Here is a 21,354-nt window from a genome sequence, read left to right on the forward strand (position 1 = left end):
GGTAGGCAACATTCTTAAAGTAAAAACCAAAACACAAATTTTAGAATTTTAAATCTTGTACACTAGCTATTTCTTAGAGTGCTTCACAGACAAGGCTTAAGTCTTCTCAGAATAAAATGCATGTTTGAGCTGTTTTTACTGAAAGCAACTTATATCGTTGTTAAGCAACGACATATCTTTAAAAAAAAGCTACTTGAAAAAAGTCTAATCCTGGCTTTATCTAAGCGGTGTCTGTGAAACCAGGCCATTAACAAACATTATGTGCGATCTATACAGTATACAATGATTAAATGACTAATTGACAGCTGTAACAAAGCTAATATCCATAGTCCGATAATAATCAAACCAAACTGTGATATGCAAAAAAAAAAAGTTAATTAAATCTTTTTCTTTTTATGAATTTATGCAGCCCCCTTCAGTTGTGTTTCCTCTAACAGTCACATGAGGGTGTCAATGAATCTTGTGTTCCTGCTTCAATTCCAGATGTCAAAGGATCCAAGTAGGAAATGTAAAAATGAGACAATTGTATTTTTCATACTGTTTATTGATTCATAAAAATATATTTAAATTGGGTAATATACGGTTACATGTATGGTCAGTAAGTCAGTTAGTCTTAGACACACGTGTATGGGACAGCACAAAGAGCATCAACAAGTAAGCAAAGATTCAGTCAGAGACTTCACAAACTTTTATACAGACAAAAGCTTTCCCTTTTAACCAGTGACAACTAGATCTTTAAGCAGTTTTTGAAATCTCCATATTTAGAATAAAGTCGTTTAGTCTAGCAGTTACACTTAGAATGTTCCATGCAGGAGGAATCCCTTCATGAATTGTCCTTTGCATAATGGCCAACATAAATCTTTACAAGTTGCTACGACTGCAAATAGTTTAAAGATTTTTTTCCTCTCTCTTTCTGACCACAGACTTGTGATTTTCAAAGGATACACTTGTCCCTGTCAGTGGAAATACTGAAGTGATCACACCACTCTTGTGTTTATCTGTCAGCAGATGCAGCCCCATTTCTTCTTGGTCTCCTGTGCTATTGTGACTTTAGCTGGGATTTTTAAGCTCTCAGATCTGCACCTTAACACACATTCGTTCACACTCTGGCTTCTCTGGCTCTTCAGACTCTTTGCCAATGTCACAAAGATGCTGTCCACCTGGTCCCCTTTGTGACCTTTGGCTGAAGTAAGATAAAAAGACATTCCATGGACTTCGGCCAAATGACGAGCCTGCTCGATTACCACAGATGTAATCGGAGTGACCAGATCGGCCTTGTTGCAAACAAGGGCCCGGGGAATATCTGGACCAAGAGAGTGCTGACGGCACTCGTCCATCCACAGAGGCAGATTGCGGAAACTAATGGGGTTAGTGACATCAAACACGAAGACAATCCCATGCACATTGCGATAGTAGTGCTGTACCATGCTTTTACGAAAACGTTCCTGACCAGCAGTGTCCCACAGCTGTACCTGAAGCGAGATGAAAAAGGACAAGATTTATATTTGTGTTCACATACAGATATAGCACATTTTGCATTTTTACTCATGACTTAATAACCTTGGCATTGCTGCTGCCATGCATGACAAAACTGAGCTACAGAAACATTAAAATTGAAACTTGAATCTCCATTGGGTTATATATCTGCCTGACCTGATGGTATTTATAAACAGGGCTCTCAAGTTTTATCAAAAGTTTAGAGTGAGATTTAGGGGAGGAGCCACCCAAATATTTGCAGCAGCGGTCCCTCGACCCAACCAAATCCGCTTCAATTTTTGCTAGCAGTTCAATTTTGCCTATTGTTCATAATTGACCAGCACAAATGGAAATTATAACAATTGTTAAATCTGATAAAAAGACAAATTCATCCGAATAAAATAAATAGTTATATTTAAAAAATACAAATTTATTGAAAAATAAAAACAAATTTGACCCCAAACAAGCCAACTGAACATCAGTGCTCAATGTACATAAAATTGTGTCATAACAACTTGCCCTGAGCATGTATGTCAAGACCCAAACCGGTCACCTTTACAGGGGTCATCGGATGCCCATTTTCCACAAGTTGGTATGATTCTTTTGGGTCTTCATGAAAAGTTTGTAACATACTTTGGTTAAAAATTCTCAATGGTTGTGTAAAACAACACCCTTTTTACCTATTCAAAAACAGCTCTGTTCACAGTGACCCGTTTCGGTGCATGTCTCTTTAAATGATAATGAGCAACAACTTTTTGGCTTTTTGAGGATTAAAAAAAAGTGAATGGATTTTTTTCATTGCATGGTGATTGTGTCCACACACTGCAAAGACACATTTATTTGCAAATACCGTATAAAAGTGTATTTTGCATCCGATGCCCCCTTTAAAAGCAGTTGGAGAGTTTTTGAATGCATCAAAAATAATTTAGCACGAATTTGGCTATACTCCTCAACATCAGCTCTCACTGTCTTTGATCACAGGCAAGAGATATCGTCCAGGAATCGTAAAATCAAAATGCTAAAAAAATAAAATAAAATAAATGAAGATGTCAAAAAACCGCATTCATCAGATCGTGCTCTTTCAACTTCCACTCCGTGTGTGCGCGTGTTGTCTAGTAACGAACGAGCTTGCAGCGGGAACACATAATCTACCCAGAAACAACTGATTCTAATTTCTGATTGGCTGGTAGATAGCATTTAACTCTGTATAACTCGAGACAGATGCTATGAACTCGGCAGAGAACTTCCCTCCGTTTGCCTGCGTCTCGTCCATTAATTGTATAGCGGGACAAGTTCCCTTACTCCTCAGCGTGAGAAATACAAGGTGTGGCGTGTGAGCGTGTGAACTGGTTGAAATGCGTGTGAGACTTGAGAGCCCTGTTATAAAGTTCATTAGCTGTTTTTTTAATAGCCTACACACACAAAGTACTTGAATTGGACAAAAAATAGTGCCAAGGTTGAAATCCGGGTAGTATCGGTAGTAATGTAAAAGTTAATCTTTAAAGCAATTGTTATTTAATATGTTTGTGGTGCAGGACTAAAGCTTCTCTTTTAAAAAGTGAAGTCCAATTCCTCATTTCAAAGCTAATTTATATCTCAACAACAACAAGGTAAAATCCAGCGTGCCACTGTTAGACTACTCCATAGCTTTCACAAGCAAAAATAAACCTCCTACCACTTAAAAATTAAAGTAGTAAAGAATTTACGTCTTGGTTATTGAATCCGATAAACAGATCAGGTAAATTGTAAATTATTACAAATATTTGATGGCATCAAAACTCTTTGAGGAACTCTAAAAACTCTACTGCATGTGAATCTGTTACGGTGTAAAATTCTTTGTGGTTTTTGTAACCCTAATTATTGTTCATTACTGTCTTGTTTCTGTATTTTTTTTTATTATTGTTGCATTAAAAAAAAAATAGCCTATTTCTCTGAGTCGGATCTCTTCAATAAATCAGTTCCAGAGCGGTATGTTCAGTACTGAGCATTCGATTTAGTTAATTTTAAAGTTAAAAGGGTGAAAAAAAACATAATTTAGGCGAATAACATATTACAAATAATGCTACAAATAAAACGTAGGCCTACTGTTTATGACTTGACAATAAAAACTAGGGCTATCATTGAGTGTGATACAAACATTTCGCTAAAACAACCAAAAGATGTTGAGATTACGCAATGGCTGCATGAGTCATGACGTGAAAAAAAATCGCCGTTCCTACTCGCAATAATGTCTAATCGCGTTTTTACGGATGGTTTAACGTAATGCCTAAATTAGTATTTTGTAATCTGCTCCAAAATAAACGTGATATAAAATCAATCGAAAATACAGTACAACTGAAATAATTTAATTCTTACTTTGACTTTCTCGCCTTCCATCTCAAGAAGTTTCTCACGAAAGTCCACCCCGATTGTCGCCTCCGTTCTGCTGGGAAACTGTCCGGTGCAAAAGCGGTGTGTCAGACAGGTCTTACCGACCCCAGCATCTCCGATCACAATGATCTTACAGGTACGACGGCAGCGCACCGGGATACCGTTCGACGAGCTGGAGCTCTCCAAGGACGAATCCATTTACTGTTACAGTGGCGAAAAATCAACTTCAATTGGATGTTCAAAGGAAGCTAAAAGTTAAGAGTGCACCAGTGAGCACTCCTCACATGTCCATGACTGATGTTTACTGATTACTTCCCCTTAAATAAAAGAGAAACTTGGAATCGTTTTCTAAACCCCACTTTCATAAGACATCAAAGCAGGTAATTAAAGAACATTCTGCCTTTTTGTAATATAATACATATGATTATTCCTTTTTATTAATGAATGCAATTATGCATAAAAGGGGTAAGAACCGTTGTTAAAAGGGAAGTCTGACATCCAGCTTAGACAGAAACCAAAAACAGCCCACAGTTATTTCATATCCCTTGCAGTAGCTTAAAACGCATCTAATGCATTTTTTATTTTATTTTTGTGACAAAGTATACTTAAGATGTTTTTGGCCAGAACATTTTAAATACTTTGAAGAGTTTTAAAGACGCGGGTTGGTGCAAAATGTGTGCTCTTACATTTAGATTTTTTTTATTACAAAAAAAAAAAAATCTCTATCATACAACAAACTCTTCTTTGAACACTGTAAACCAATTGGATCAGACATAGTGATAAAATGAGGTAAGCTGGAACAGAGAGCAGGGGAAAAGGGCTCTTGATAACAGTTTACTGTCATTATCGAGACAGCTTTTTTCCCATTTACACCTCCAAGAAATGCAATAAGGAACATCTACACATGCTGCTTCCCCATTATGACATCACTTCCCGTCCACCCAGCCTTCCCCCAAAACCATGTCCAACTTCAGACAATTCAGCCACCTTTTCACACCAGATCTTCTGCACAAAAAGTCAATATCCTTTTTAAGCTTTTATTTTTCATATAAATTACTCTTTAAAACAGGGGGAAGATGGGTTTGAGTGTGTTTCTCTTGCTTGGTTTGTTGACTATGGGATTTGCTCTCGCCATTGCACAAAGTTTGCATTCAGACATACTGCATTTCAAAATGGGATGCATGTTTGACTAGTTTTCAGTTAGAGAGTAGTCATCAGCAAGGTTAAAAAAGTAAAATGGGCATTTTATTCTCGTCTCTGCCTCCACACCCCTCCTCTTCTTCCTTCACTTCAAAACACAGTCATTGTCTGTCAGTCCTAACTGCAATTTCTGGGGGTGTAGAAGATCGCAGGAAGTTCCTCATAGAACCGCAATAGTCAATGGCAACCGTCTTAGGTGTTCGACAGTGGCGGTGCCGCACCGCGTCCCATTCCTCCACCTCCTCCCTCAGTCCTTCACCCTCTTCGGATGTTCACATATCATTGGCCAGCTCCTCAGTTTCCGTGGAGACGTCTCCATTGACCGCAATCTTCATGTTTTCCTCATAGCCTGGAGGCATGAAGGCCAGCGTATAGGGGTAGATCTTATGACACTCCGCTCGGTATAACTCGGCCGTTTCTTTAGCCTCTCCAAGGCTGCCATCCCGCAGGCTTTCCAAAACATCTGTACAGATCTGCAAGAAAATAAAGTAGCACGGCTATAATATAGGATCGGTTTACACCTGGTCACTTCATGTGTTTTTACTGGTCGGATATCTGATTTGTTAAAACGGTTCCATTTACAATCGGCTACATAAATGGGTCTCCGCAAAACAAATACGAAATCCGATCTTCAATTCCCGTACTATATGCAAATTTAACGGAGTTCACGTCAGCGGAAGCAACAGATACAAGTTGCATTTTATTTATCATCAGCTAATTTCAAGACCAAAGACCCCAATAGGAGAGAAAGCGCCATCAGAACTGGTAAGATCATGTAGTCACACTACTTTAAATGAAGATGATTGTGTTTTGAGCGTCTGCGACTTACTTTCAGTTTCATTTGCGGCGGTTTGCACGTCAGCTTGCTGAAGAGAAACTCAGCTGCTCATCTGCGGCAATGCGTGTTGCAGTAGAGCTGTCATATCTGGCTATAACATGCTCTCACATGTTTATTTTTTAACATTCTGGGAGTAAAATTTATGTGGTTTCATCAACCAGATGCATTTACACAGTCCATATACTAGTCCAGTTTCGTTTGGAATGACTCTCAAACCAGCTCCTGAAGTGGTTTGAGGGATCGGATTTAAATCCGAAAGCGTTTCGGAGGGCATTTACACCTGGTCTGTTCACGATTGATAGATATCCGATCAGAGAAAATGCATGAAGTGACCAGGAGTTAAGAGGCCCACAGTACAGGCTGGAATACTCGACACGACTTTTAAAATCTAAAGAGATTTTAAAACACTAAGTATCATACACTTGATGACTTCTTAATGGTTACAGAGTAAAACTAAACGACTGAGGATCACACAGCAGACTTTCAAGTAGTTCCAAACTAAAATTCATGCAGAAACATGCTGCTAGGAGATGCTGGACAAATGAAAACAATATTTAAAATTGGCTCAAAATATCAAAAAGTTTCCTATCCTCAGACTGGACAGAATCAAAGCTATTATGAACATGCAAATCAGGGAAAATATCTGTGCAAAAGTCATGTAGTGCATGTCAGCCAACTGTTTTCTTACAACTGCCTTGTTTTGCTGAATACATAAGCTTTAATAATTAAAAAGAAAGCAGAAAGCTAGTCAAATCAATATTGTGAAGAAATCGCTCTGAAATACAAAGCTGTGCATGTTCTACAAGGGACAATGTGGATAAATTCATCCTCTTAAAAAGAAGTTTTACAATATTTATCCAAATGTGTCCATTCTTGTCACTTTGTATACATTAACCGGCTAGTGAAATCCTCTTAAGGTCATGTAGTCTACTATGTACCTGAACACCTCTGTTGTTCAGTGATTCATCAAGTGCAATAGCCAGCTCCATTGCTTTCTTCTGTGTTGAAGGGTCTAAATAAAACATCATTTTGGCAGCTGTGAAGGAAGAAAATAGGTGAAAATGCATTATGGAAAAGTAGTAGTTAAAAAAAAAAAAAGCTGTGTGAATATAAAGTGTTGAGCATGTGCACCTGCTACTCGGTGAGGGATGGAACTGGAGTGCTTGGTGAGGAAGGCCTGGTTGAAGCTCTTAGCATTACTTTCCCCAAACAGCCTGGAGATTTCCTGCTTGAGCACCATGCAGACCGATTCTGCTAGGTCTTTACTTTCGGACACTGTTAGCCAATCAAAACCAACACATTACTGACCAAACTTAACACATGGAGGTGAATATGGTGTCAGAAGCAACAAATAAGTCAAAAGAGTCACCAATTGATTAAATGTAAAGAAAACAAGCACACTCTGGGTTAACTCACCTCCTTTAAAGAAGCGCACTAGACACTGGTGTAGCCAAGGGTGGTCCGGGTCTATTGCATAGGCCCTCTTCACCGACTGCAGCATTAACAGGAACTTCTCTGAGGGAATTGATGACAAAGAACGTTAAAATAATGCAACTATTCAATTCACAATATAACAGAAGTAGCGAGAGATAATTTCTTGCACATTGTGATGCACATCCAAGTGAAAATGTAAAAAAAAGGTAGTTGTTGATTGGACGGAGGCAAATTTGAAAGCGAGCTTTCAGTCGATTGTAAGAAAGGTGTGGTGTTTAACCCGGAGAGGTTCGGCATACGGCACCAGAGAGAAGTTAAGTTTTTTAACTTACATTTTTTTTTATTACATTTAAAAGAAGTTAAAATTTTATTTTGATTAAAAAAAATAAACATATACATGGTTAAATTGTTCACAAAAAGATCAATATTAGAAAATATTATATTGAGCATTTAGAAAATAGACCAGGGGAATTTTCATTAAATATTATGACTACTAGATTGTTCAAATGAAGATGAGACTGTTTCAGAGAAGTAAACCACATACCTTTCCTAAAGTAGATTTCAAAGGCCAGAAGGTGTGTGTCTATTTTATTCTTCACCAGGTTTTTCAAAGGTGTCAGAAACTTTACAGCTTCATCTAATGGGTTCTCCACCTGGGAAAACAAAAGAACTCTTTCTGTCCAAGCACAATAAAAGCTTTTAACTTCCTTCAAATTTCCCCTTGGGTTCCTACAAAAGACATGAATTGTGTTTTTCTTTTCTCATCAGAATTCCCCACATTCACAAACATTTCTCTCAAACCAAACACACACCCTGGCCAGTTTCTCTGGTATGAGTTCCTCTTTAGGTCCGCCGATTTCTTCGTCATCATCCTCTTTTTTCTTCTTCTGGTTCTTTAACTGTTTCTCTTTCTCTGCATTCTTTTTTTCCTCTTCCAGCTGTGCTTTCTTCTGCGCTCTCCGTTGCTTATTCCTTAACTTTTTCAGTTCTTTGTCAGTCAGGTTGCCTGATTGACAAACAAGCAGCATTAAGCATACTTCCTCTTAAGAAAACATGTGAAAAATATTATCGCTGTCGGGAGGAAACCTTCTATGTCCAAAACCGCTTTCTAGGAAATGGAAAAAACACTATTTTTATAAATAAACACTTGCCTGTTGTCAGTTAATATTGTGGTTTATATATGGTCAGACACTTGCATGTATCATTATATTATTAGCATTTTACCAAAATCAAACTAAAATGGAGTTACAAGGCTTTTGGCCAGTGAATGTTTGACATAAGCGTTTTGTCCTTCATAAGAACGGTCGCATCTGAGGCAGTAAGTGAATCACATTACATTTTTTACATCAACTTACAGGTTACAAAGTTTATTGAAGCTCTGTGGGTGCTCAATTTCTGTCATTTGGCCAAAAACTCGTGTTATTATGATACGCACAGGCTATTTAAGACAGTATTGCTATGACTTTACAACAAATGCTAGACTAAAACATTCCCGTCCGCTCATTAGTCTTCATATGCATAATTTTTCCTGAGTAAAGAAAAAAACGTACATACGGGTTTGCGATTTCATGATTTTTGATCATGGACGATAAAAATGTCTCCACAATCCTCTTTTGAAGAAATATCGTAGTATCGTGTTACAGTGCATTCTATCAGTAGCAGTTCTGGCGCCTCCGTCTCAACATACTGTAAAACGCGACGTACTTCACATCAGGTTAACGCAGAGGTAGAGTTACACTTACGGGACACTGCAATTTACAAAAGTTCACTATTTGCATGTGCTTTAAAGTCAGTTAAACATTTCATTCGCGGGCTGATGCGCTGTTCTAACATGCGCTTTTCTGAGCGGGTACACCTGAAGCGCACAGGCATTGAAAAGCCTGTCACACAGCGCCTGGTTACTAGACTAAGTTATTTTTCGACTCTTATTGAGCTAATACTGTTAAATACACACAAGGTTTACATAAACACAGTTGGTCATGTCTAAAGTGAAAGCAAACATTTGAGAAAATCAGGTGTGCGTCTCTGCGTCATATGCGTTTATATTAGATGCGGTCTTGAAGTGACAGTAGCCTATAGTAAGCATGCTCCCTCTTGTCCTTAAAGGGATAGTTCACCAAAAATATGAAAATTCTGTCTTTATTTACTCACTCTGTTGTTCCAAACCTGTATTAATTTCTTTCTTGTGCTGAACACAAAATAAGATGTTTTGAAGAATGCGGGTATCCGAACAGTTGCTGGTCCCCATTGACTTTCATGGTAGGAAAAATATACTATGGAAGTCACTGGGGACCAGCAAATGTTTGGTTAATAACTTTTATTTTCAACAGAAGAAAAACTATTTCGAGTTTAAAACAACTTGAGTAGAGTAAATTATGACAATTTTCATTTTTGGGGGAACTATCCCTTTAATGTAAAAAAAAAAAAAGAAAAAAAAAGGAGAAAATCACTCACTGCTCTTGACTGAGAACTTTAATAGTAGTTTTAATAAGAATCAATGTATAATTTATACAGTGAAGCCTATGTAGTATTTTATTTTTATATTTGTTCATTTAATTTCTTTCTTGGATGCTACTGTTAAATACACCAACTGTGGCTGAAAAAAGCACTGTTCATTTAATTTGTATTTTATGTTGTGTATTTGTAATGTGCATCTTTGTTATTATTTTCTATGTAACTAAAAAACAACAAAGATTTTTATCTTCGCCACTTTGGCCTAAATGTCTGCCATTCTTTTTTCTTATATTTTGTTACCTTGTAAGACTTTGTTTTTAAAATAGGGACATTAGTTTGGATGTAATGCTTAGTCACTTGCAAAATAGTAAAACCAACATGAAAAAGAATCATGATAAAATCGTGAATCGTGATTTTTCAGAAACAAGAGAGAGAGAGAGACAGAGAGACCTAGGCGCATTTCAGACAGCGGTCAAACACCGAATTGATTTCTCCCTCGAGTTTCCTTGCCCTTGAATGGACACAAACACAAAACTATGTCTAAATACCCATTTCAGCAAGTATTCTCTCGGTTATGTCAATGAACAGTTGAGAAAAAAAACGGATGTTTGTCATTTTTTCCGGTCCGTGCATTCGGTCTTAAAGTGACAGCACACACCTAACATTCCTACTGTTGCCTGTGTCAATAATGTTAATAAAACAACAAAATACAGCTTTAACAAAGATGAAACTATTTAATTTTACATTTAGGCTTAATCATTTATTTCTGTACCTGAATACTACTGTTAGTCTGTATATAATTTTTATGTTATATATAAATAATTTTATTATATATAAATATTTTTTTTTTTTGCTGATCCGAAAAATGATCTGATCCGTGGCTCAAAAACCGTAAATGATTCGAAAAGCGTGAATTTTGTGATCCGTTCCACCACTAGTAAATATTTTTTAAACCCACAGAGATATGTAAAAGGTGACCAATAGTAATAATTTATGAAAAAAAGGCAAAATATGGAGATACAAGGTTTCCACCAGACAGCAACGATATACAGGCTTGATTCAGTCATATTACCAGTTTCAGCCTGTAGCTCTTTGCTGTCATCCGTTAGCGGGTTGTCGTGCAGGTTGAGGTAGATTTGGATGGCGGTGTGTGAGGCTTTGAAGTAGAATGGGTGCATACGCAACACGTCCTCCAGTTTAAGCAGGTCCACGTAGGAGCGCAGCGTCATCTTCCGCATGCAGTATGTATGGAAGTCAAATTGATCATCGGTTATCTCTACAAAGTGCTGTAAGGAACAAATGTGTGACAGAGCAAAAAAAATTAGGTAAACAATCAGATGAGGAGGTAAAATCAGCACACAAAAATCATCATATAAATAAAGCAGAAAAACAACAAACCCTTTCAATCTCATGGCATTTTTTGAGTGCTTCTCCACATTTCTTCATAGATTTATAGGCCAGAGCACATTCAGTCTGGAACCACATACACTGCATCTCATTCAGATTCTCTACTGCAGACGCTCCCTCCTAAGACACACAAAACAGATACAAAGATAATTACCAGACAGAAGCATGCTTATGTACACAAATGAGCATGACCGCACACTCCTCTTACCCTTGTGAATTTGGCACACATTTCCTCAGCTTCTTTGACCAGACCTGCTTTAAGCAGGTACTTGGCGCATTTGGAGTTGATAAACCTGTCTGCTGTATCCAGGGCCTGAGCTTCGTCCATCCAGCGAGCTGCTTCCCGGATGTTCCCAGCATGCTGAGAGATGGAAATACAAAAGAGACACAATGGAGCTGGGATATCTGACAAACAAATCGCTGAACCCACCTAATTATTCTAATTTTCCTTTGATTAGTTGCACCTTTCAATGAGAGACCCAAGCCGTTGTGATGCTTGCATCAATTAGCATACTGGAGATTGAATGAAATGGTAATGGTGTGTGATGTGTATTGTATATTACCTTGTATATCTTGGCTTTAATGAGGAAGAGCTCTATCAGAGTAGGCGTGCTCTCAATGCCAGCGTTGATGTATTCGAGCGCCATGGTGTGCTGGCCGATCTGATCATAGTGCTGAGCCAGAAAATACTGAACCCAAAGTAACGTAGTGGGCGGCTCCTCTTTGCCATCATCTATATGTGACCAGCAAAAGAACCAATCAGATAATGCTTATCCACCAATACCAATCAGAAGGCTCACCACAGCATAAAAAGCATCATATACATTTTTAGCATTTAATTTCTCCATAATTTCCACTTGCTGGACGAGTTTGACATGCACAGGACAATTGCTTTTCTATACTCTACAAGACGACAGAGGGCAGCACTGAGTTGTGTCATTTACAGGACATTCGCTCGGAAGGACAGAATAAGAAAAGTAGTGGATCCGCCATTGCATGCAAAGTTTAAAACAAGAACAAAAACGATGGAGAATGCTAAGCTGCTTTGTTTTTTTTAAATCGCTCTTTCCGCACTCTTCTTCGACTACTGTCTGTACAATACATCACGACTGGGTACTGCCACCTAGTGCAGTGGTTTTCAAACTTTTTCAAGAGGGACCCTTTTTTCTCTCTTTTTTTTTACGCGACCCATAGGCTTTTGCGTGGAAAAAAAATCAGCTCAGCACTTTTTTTTAACCACTTTTGATGATGCACGTGCACTTGCTGATCCTTGACGCGATTGCAACGCAAAGTCGATTCTGAAATAATTTGATCAAGCTATAGGCCTACATACAGGAATTGTAACCAATTAATAGCCTATCGTTTGCTGCATGCTTAAAAAATACACAAAACATATTCCACAACAAACTCTGTTCTAAATTTAATATTCAGAACAGAACGAGAATAAAAAAAGATAACTATAAACAAGCCAAAACTAAATAATTTAAAGCGAAAGTAAAAGTAAAGAGGCATTTTGCTCACGTAACTCATTAGAATCAAAATGTTTCAACATTCGCGATGTATTTGATGGTAAACTATTCTTTATTATAGGCTTTGTAGCAACTTCACTCACGTTGCAATATCGACAGGGTAAAAATCATCCTTTTCACATACGCAAAAATGTGCTTGGAAACATCACAGTTGAGCAGTGCTTACGCTGAATGGTATGTATTGTACTACTGCTATTTAAACAGAGCAGTGTGATTTTATATTAGGTTGACTATTTTATTATCATATTTTATTTCGGCAGCCTGGAATGGTGTATATGTGTGTGTGTGAGGCGCGGCACTGGAAACAAAAGCATACTCCGTCACTTTGTTCATACATAACATCATTCAAACTCCAAAGTCTTTATTTATATTTGTGTACACGCAATAAAACCCAACATTGTGCTTTTCTCAAACTGTAAACTCTTGTCAAACTTAACCTACAACTGTCACCCAACCAAAATCACACACAGTTTAAAAGCAACATATTTATAATTCAAATGAGAATAAAGTTAGTTTTAATTACAATTTTAAGGAAAACAAATATTGATCTGAAATGTGTGTTGCTGCCAATGGAGCGAACAAGAGTGTGTTGCGGAAGGAACGACGAGTGTTTGTGTGTTGCTGTCGATGGAGCGAATGTGTTTGTTGCGGATGGAGCGAACGAGTGCGTGTTTTGTGTATATATATATTAATGAGAAGGGTGGGCCTGCTTATTCGGCATAATCTGGTCCCAAGCCGGTTCGCAGGATGAGAGGGCAACACGCATGTCAGGAGAAGCATTCCGTTCAGTTTGTTTCGTTTTGTCAAGGTTTTTTGTTTTGTGTTGCCTATGGCTACGAGTAGGTCGGTCAGCCGGTCAGGTGACATGTGGATTATTTATTTTCCATGAATTTGAATGTTTTTTTTTTTACTGTATTTCTAATCAAAGCTATTATTATTAATATTATTAGAAAACGGAATTTAATTTTTTTTTATAAATCACTGGCGACCCATTTTTTAATTCTCGCGACCCAGGGTTTGAAAACCACTGACCTAGTGGACTCTTCTGTCTCAACATTCACGTTGCGCATGAGCTGTTGTACTTGCGCACAAAAATTGGGCTGCATCCGGACAGTGTGCACAGACATCTACGGACCCTCCTGATGACAAGAATTATGTCACGCAGACAGTTGCGAAACAGATGGAAGTATTGTGAAGTAATGTGTCATTATGTGACAGGAAGCTCGAGCTCAGGACCATTTGCCGAGGCTTTGGATTATAGGTGTAAATAATGTTCAGATTCTTGCACAGGCCGATTGTTTCGCTTCATAAGACCTCAATGTATCGTCAGGAGCTAAATAATTTAACAGCAAATTTTCATTTTTGGGTGAACTATCTCTTTTTATACCCTTTTTCACATAGCTGTGGGTATTCACATAACTTCTTTAAAACCATTTTGATATGGCATTTTTGCACTAGGAAGGAAGTTTTTGAGTCCTGAAAGCTACAATACAGATTTACTTTTGAAAAGATCAAGCAAAATTTGATTTCTCATGATATGATCCCTATCTTCCAAATAGTATAATCATAAAATGAAATAAAAAGTAAATAAGAAATAAAGAAAAAAATCATACCATCTGGACTGAACATTCGACAGGTCCGTAATGACGTTTCAAAACCAACAACTAATTCTTCAATTATTGACACCTGCAATTAAAACAATATGTGAAAAACCCATCCGGACGTAAACACTAGTATGAATGTTCTGTATGTGTACTGTGTAGTGTTTCCTCACCTTCTCTTTGTCCTGATAGAGAGATCTGAGTGTGGTGTACACTGGAGGACAGCCTTTACTGAAGTTCATTCTTAAATATCTATCCAAACACTCTCGAAACTTGTCCCCTGAACAATACACAAACATTTTATTCAACAAATCCAAAATGACGGTAGAAGCTGATGTATCAGACTAGAAGAGCTGCCTACCAGACAGGAAGCTGAGCGGTAATCTGCGAGGTACGAGACCTTTAGGGTATTTCTCCCAGGCCTCCTCATAGATTTTCAGCTTCTCTTCTGTATTCACTGAAAGAACCAGAAATGCTGTGTTTTGTTAAACTATAACTCATGTGCATGCATATTGTTATAAGATGTAAGATAAAAACAATGCTGGCGAATCAGTTTGCGTGTGTGTACCAGGCTTGAGGGATTTCTCCAGGCCATGGTAATAAGACCAATTTTCAGGATTTCTCTCCTGCAGTCGTCTGTATACATCTGTCGCCTCCTCGAACCGTTCCAGACTCAACAGAAGCTCCCCTACACATCCACAACAGAAACAGAAGAAATTAAATGACAGAGAATTTTCCATAGGGCACCACAAACAGGAAGTCAATCTGCTAGACAAGCAAAATGTGAACAGGAAAAACTGCATAATGGACAAAATACCATAAAACGCAGAAGAAAAAAAGGAAACAAAGGAAAAACATGGAAGATGGGGAAGAAAACGGTGCACTGATGTACCTTTGGTTTCCTCCACAGCCAGTTTATCACAGATCTGTTTCTCGTAGGTGGTGAGATGCTCCAGAGCTTCCCTAAAGAGTCCCGCCTCCCTCAGGACCTGATTCTGATACAGCAGCAGTTCACTGTACTCGTAATCCACTTTGTCAGGGGATGTCTGAGGGGAGAAAAAAAGAAGAAGAAAAAAAACACCATTAAAAATTCACAGATAGAGAAATGATCTGTTGCATTAACTAATCCCTCTAAAATAATATAAAACAGTTAGGAATTATTTATTTAGCTTGCCAACTTGTAGTTTCCTGTTGGGTTAGAAACCAATGAGAGGAAGTAAGCGCCTTATTTTGGAAGCAACAATAATCGTGTGCAATTGTGCTGCCTGTTGACTTGTAGTGGCAGGTTGAAGTTTTCACAATATCTCTGCCCTGGTTCTTTCAAATCTATTCCAAGTTATTAGGGATATGAAATGTACATCACTTTTTTAAAGTAAATTTGTGTTTTATTTACTGGCTCTATACTTAAATAATTATTTGAAAAACTTGTTATTGTTAACTAAAGCTATTAAAATTCTATTTTGTTAATTGAAATTATATAAATTAACAAAAAAAATGATTAGATGAAAAACTTAGTTACAAAGCAAAGTCAAATTTCAAATGTCCTTTTACGCTAAAGTTAAAGCACAAAAAAAATGTGAAATAAAAAAACAATTAAAATTTACAAAACCACAATAAATGTTTAATTAAATATAAAAATAAAAGGTAATTGAATGATTAATAAATACAAGCTAGTGTCATTGAGATACTTAAAAAAGGGGGAAATGCCTTAAGTTTAGTTTAAGTCTTTTAATATTTTAATACTTGAATTATATATTTTTTTTAATATACAACAATGTTTTTAATGGTTTTAATAACCTTGATACAAGCACATAATAAAAAAAATTAAATAAAAACCACTTGTACATACTACATACTCGGGGTGACCCCGAATAGTCGAAGATTCAATGCTTCGACTACCAATCTCACGGTTGAATCTTCGCAGAGGTGTTATTAAACAAGGATCATGCCATTTTGGCTATATGAGGGTGCTCAATGTAAGATTTCACATAGAACTACCGGTTTTCTGTCAATACGTTAATATACAGCCCATTATGATAATGCTGTCAATAAAAATGTAAAAATAAAAATAAAAAAGAAAGAAGCTAAATATTTTTAACGTGCGTGCAGCGTGAATAAATCCAAACACCCTGTGACAGATTTAAGTTTCACTTTTAATCCGTCACCGACAGAGGAGCGTCTTGGCGGCAGGGATTTAAATCTTTAAAAATGTCTGGGATAAGAAAATCTAAAGTGTGGATGCACACCATCAGAAAGGATATTCTCCAAGGCAGGATTTAGCATCAGAAAAAACATGATCGCACAATCGTTTATTGTTGTTTCTGCAGTAAAAAAGAAAAAGTTGAAAATTCTAGCCATACTATCATTATTTTAATAACTTCTTTATTTTATTAATTGAGCACTCAGGGTTATCTAATTTAACTATTTGTGGCTTGTGCTTTGAATATATATTCCCCTGCACTTTAGGCATTTTGCACACATTAGTTCTGCATCTTGTGACTTCATTCTGACATATTTTGCTTTGTATTCGTATTTATTAGAAGTATAAATTGTGTTCTTATTTAATTGATTATTTTTCAGTGTATCAACGTTACGCTGTAGGCCTAGAGCACGCTGGCACAGGCAATTTAGCCGATTTAATTTGCATGTGAAATGCAAATCCTATCTACAGTTTGGCCTTTCTGCAGTTAATTATGCCATTTCTTAGTTTTATTGATCCGAAATGTTGTTATAAATTTTCTTCTATATCTTTGTGTGATGTTCTGTACATCGCGGCTTTAAAATGTTAAAGCCCCTCCCAAACCCCACACATGATTCGACTATAGGCAAGACTTGGCGATTCTGATTCGACTGTGAAAATCCTTAGTCGGGGACACCCCTACTACATACCATTATTTAAAATTTTCAAATAACATTTCACAATCCATGTCGTTTTAAAGGGGCGGTTGATTGCGATTTCACTTTTTTCATTTTAAATAGTGTGTAATGTTGCTGTTGGTGCATGAACAGTATCTGCAAAGTTGCAGCGCTGAAAGTTCAATGTAAGCAGAGATATCGTCTTTTAAAAATCAGGAAGTTTAATGCCTACAAAAACGACTCGAATGGGACTACAACGAGATACTCCCGGGTTTTATATGTAACTAACCCATAACCAACCCTCCCTCCGGAATATTCAAAAAAGTTGGCATGGCCATATTTCTGCGGCTTTATCCAAGAGGAAGAGTTATAATGGAGAGCAGTAGCCATGGCGTCGAAACTGCGTTATTTTCACTCAGCTGTCAGGTCTTCTGTGTTCGGGCTTCCTACGGACGCTGTCAACAATGGCTACAATTTATGTTTGATTATGTTCCTGAAAATTACAATCGTAATTTAGCTCTCTGTCCTGCGCATTTTAGGAAGACAGCTTCCAGAATCTCCACGAATTCAATGCCGGATTCAACAAGAAACTGTTACTAAAACATGAAGCAGTTCCAACTTTAAAACCAGAGGCAGCAGTTGTTGGGCCACAACCTGTAAGTAAGACTTTAAAATTATACATGCAAATACATTTAAAATGATTGAGGTAATCCTTTAGTTTTTATCAAGGACGTAAACAAATGCCAGGGCTGGCTTTAGTAGCCACTTAGTTATGCTATTTCGTGTCTCTATGACAAACGCGTACAAACATTTTGGACCTGAATTTGTAATTATGTACTAATTTTGTAAATGTATTTTCCATGTATACTTTATGACGTAATTTTTCGATTTGATCAAGAACGTAAACCAATGCCAACGCTGTTTGTTTATAGTAGCCAGTTAGTTCGATGCTATTTTGTGTGTGTAAGACAAATGTGTACACCTAAAGAAAACGATACACTAAGTAAACTAAGTTTTGTGAATAGATAAACGGTTGTTCATTATATCGATAAAACAATAACTTTAAAAAACGGTATTACTCTGTCATTTATTCAGTTATATTAAATGTTTAATCAGGAGAAAACCGTATCTCAAAAGCTATAAGCAGCAGTAGCATTTTCAAGTAACAGCGTATCGAAATTATTATATAATAATAGTAGAATAGAAAAGAATAGAATAATACTAATAAAAATGTACCATTCAGAAACGTTTTGTAAGAGCCGTGGGGCTTTACTGCTTTACTCTCTTCATTGCCTCTTTCTGGGTCTGATTCTGTCTCAAACTGATACGCAGTATTGACACCATGTACATTTGACCGGAGCACATGCAGCTTTCGCCTGTAAAGGTAATGGGCGTGAAGTTTCCCCACAACGTGCACTACGCAGTTTAGCCAATTACAACACACCGGCCCAACTAACCAATCTGAGCCCATTGCCTGTTTCTGAGGGAGTGGTTTCATAGAATCAGGAAGTCAACCGGTCGTTCAGATGACAGAGGAGAAAGAGTCTTACAATAAAGGTGAAATTTATGAAAAATAAGGCTTTTTTAAAAAAAAACACACTTATACATGTTATATTGCACCCTATAAACACAATCATGCAAAGAAAAAAAAGCAGTAAACCACCCCTTTAAAGCATATTGATATTACTTGTTCATTAGTATACTAGCATTTTGGTATTGTGACAACCCTACACGATAAAAAATGCTGTATCTGCCCAGCATGACTGTATCTACCTGTTGTGTTTTTCTAAACTCCTCAATGATTTTGGCGGCCATCTCGTAGTCCTCTAAGAGGTGATACGCAATGGCGTAACCAATCCATGACGCTCGCTGAGCCGGCCGTAACTGCAGCAGCTGATACCGGGTCTCCTATAAGAGAGTCAAAACAGTCAGAACAAAGGTGTTAAACAAAGGTTAAGCTCTTCCTGAATCGAGAGGAGAAATTGGATCTTTCAAAACAATGTAACAAAGTACCATCTTAAACTACTGAAAGCAACAGTGGAGCAATATTGCACAAAGCCCAAATGAGGCTTTCATTTCAGTGGTAAAAGCAGGTATCAGAGTACCCTGAGGCTATGAAATATTACACAACCACTTTATCATACCGCAGAATACAAAGGAACAAAGACACAAGAGAAGAGTAGAGAGAAACAGGCTCAAGACAGGAAATGGACATTGCTGAGTCATGTATTTTGCCCAACACACACACATGCACTTTTTGTGTTTCACCTCAACATTGTGCAAACAGAAGGGGATTTTAATTAATTACATTAAAGAACATATTTTCCTTTAAGAGAATATTTTAGTGCATATTTGACAAATTAAATACACTACTGTTCAAGGTTTGGGGTCACTAAGGTTTTTAAATGTTTTTGAAAGAAGTCTCTTATGCTCAACAAGGCTGACTTAATTTGATCAAATACAGCAAAAACTAAAAAATAATGTATTATTACAATTTAAAGTAACTCTTGACAGTGATGGCAAAGCTGAATTTTCAGCACATTTACTCTGTCACATAATCCTTCTGAAATTTATCCTTCTGATAAATAGTTTTCTTATCAATTTTGATGAATAGAACGATCATGACTATTCTGCCATTTATTTGACAGAAAACTTTTGTACATTTGTAAATGCCTTCACTGTCTCTTTTGATCAATTTAACGCATCCTTGCTGAGTAAATTTATTTATGATTTAACACCACATCCGCAACAACAGCTATATCCATGTCAAACAACAGCATTTCAATTTTAATAAATAATTATGATTACAATAATCACATCAATATATTGTTTACAATAATTTAACAATTTTGTCTTAAAAAAACAATCAATATACAAAAACATACATATATACCAATAACAACAATAGTAATAATCACAATTACATAGAATCTTTCAATTTAATATGATAGAAATTGTAAAATTATTCCAGGAGAAACCTTTTTAGAAAAGTCCATTAATACATTTAAATAAAAATGGTCTAATACCTCTTGAAAATGGACATTCTTAATAAAATGTGTTTTACACTTAATTTCTTACACAAATCACAAACTGGTTTCTCTTCCCCTTTCAATAAATAGGAACGAGTGAGTCTTGTGTGACCAATTCGACATCTTGTACATACAACCTGGTAATATCTATTTTCATAATAATAATAATCTCCTCGATTTAGAACTGGATTCACTTCATATAGTTTCCTTGCTGAATAAAAATAATTTCTAAGTTTATTTCTTTTTTTTAAAAATCATAATGACCCCAAACTTTTGAACAGTACTGTAACTGAACACACATCCTCACCCTGTAACCCTCCAGGTCTCTCATCTGGATCTGCAGCAGGGAGAGATCTCGAAGGATCTGCAAGTTGTCTTTGTCCCATTTGAGAGCGTTTCTGTAGCACTTGATAGCTTCATCGTACTTCTTGTCAGACCTCTGGAGCAGACCATACACGTGCCAGCCTGAAAATGTCAGATTAAGGAAAGCACCTAGTTTGCTAAGAGAAACAAGACAAAAAGAGCTGATGACAGTCAGTGCTGTGCCTAGAATGATCACTAAAATTCACAAAGCCAAGACAAAATATTTGCCCCCGGACACAATGAGTCGGCTATACCGGGGACAACAAAAATTATCCGCAAATATAATGAACCCCTTTGCAAGAGACCCCTTTCCTAAAATATTAAAATGTCTATACGTTTTCATTTATTTTGTGGGGGGTAAGAAGGTAAAGAGATAGGCAAAAAAGTTGCTAAATAATGGATTTTACTGTGTATTTTCAACAAGGCCATTCCACATTAATAAAATATCAGGTAGTATTGTTGACAGTGACTTTCCACTATCAAACATTTTCAATTAAATTGTAATAAATTGAAGCATTTTTGGTATAATTTTGGTTAACTTGTGGTAACTATCTCATGTGGAAACAAACAATAAAATAAAGTAATTATTATATTCCAAAATGTATTTTCTTTCTCCTGTAAAACATGAACCTCTAGAATGTGAAGCATTTGACCAGCAACGAGGAAACACCACACAATGTGTTTGGCTCTCCAAACAGTTCATGGTGTAACTGCACATCATTGTCAGACACAGGGCAGGAATTTTGGCTGTGCTCCATCCACCACCCCCCCCCCCCCCCCCCCTCCCCCCTACTGGA

General features: G+C 37.0%; 2 protein-coding genes across 2 annotated transcripts in view; both read right to left on the bottom strand.

Annotated features, from left to right (window-relative positions):
* Positions 1-528: 528 nt before the first annotated feature.
* On the bottom strand, positions 529-4,156 carry rab33bb (RAB33B, member RAS oncogene family b). Its single transcript, XM_077246574.1, has 2 exons — positions 3,832-4,156; positions 529-1,472 (listed from the first exon to the last, which is right to left on the bottom strand). Exons 1-2 carry the CDS (start codon positions 4,042-4,044, stop codon positions 1,002-1,004), a joined length of 684 nt encoding a protein of 227 aa, XP_077102689.1. The 5' UTR covers positions 4,045-4,156; the 3' UTR covers positions 529-1,001.
* Positions 4,157-4,523: 367 nt separating this feature from the next.
* The window catches only part of naa15b (N-alpha-acetyltransferase 15, NatA auxiliary subunit b), a 28,786-nt gene continuing 11,955 nt past the window's right edge, over positions 4,524-21,354 (bottom strand). Inside the window, exons 4-20 of the mRNA XM_077246573.1 lie at positions 20,502-20,659; positions 18,939-19,073; positions 15,202-15,355; positions 14,878-14,997; positions 14,671-14,766; positions 14,483-14,589; positions 14,322-14,394; positions 11,743-11,912; positions 11,388-11,540; positions 11,171-11,299; positions 10,845-11,058; positions 8,131-8,324; positions 7,863-7,971; positions 7,301-7,399; positions 7,016-7,159; positions 6,823-6,920; positions 4,524-5,519 (exon numbers count right to left, since the gene is read on the bottom strand). Of these exons, the coding sequence (XP_077102688.1) occupies positions 5,319-5,519; positions 6,823-6,920; positions 7,016-7,159; positions 7,301-7,399; positions 7,863-7,971; positions 8,131-8,324; positions 10,845-11,058; positions 11,171-11,299; positions 11,388-11,540; positions 11,743-11,912; positions 14,322-14,394; positions 14,483-14,589; positions 14,671-14,766; positions 14,878-14,997; positions 15,202-15,355; positions 18,939-19,073; positions 20,502-20,659 (2,354 nt within the window). The 3' untranslated portion in view covers positions 4,524-5,318. The remainder of the gene's footprint in view (positions 5,520-6,822; positions 6,921-7,015; positions 7,160-7,300; positions 7,400-7,862; positions 7,972-8,130; positions 8,325-10,844; positions 11,059-11,170; positions 11,300-11,387; positions 11,541-11,742; positions 11,913-14,321; positions 14,395-14,482; positions 14,590-14,670; positions 14,767-14,877; positions 14,998-15,201; positions 15,356-18,938; positions 19,074-20,501; positions 20,660-21,354) is intronic.

This window comes from Siphateles boraxobius, unplaced genomic scaffold, assembly GCF_051911475.1.
Source record: "Siphateles boraxobius isolate OS27281-9 unplaced genomic scaffold, OSU_SipBor_1 29, whole genome shotgun sequence".
Lineage (NCBI taxonomy): Eukaryota > Metazoa > Chordata > Actinopteri > Cypriniformes > Leuciscidae > Siphateles > Siphateles boraxobius.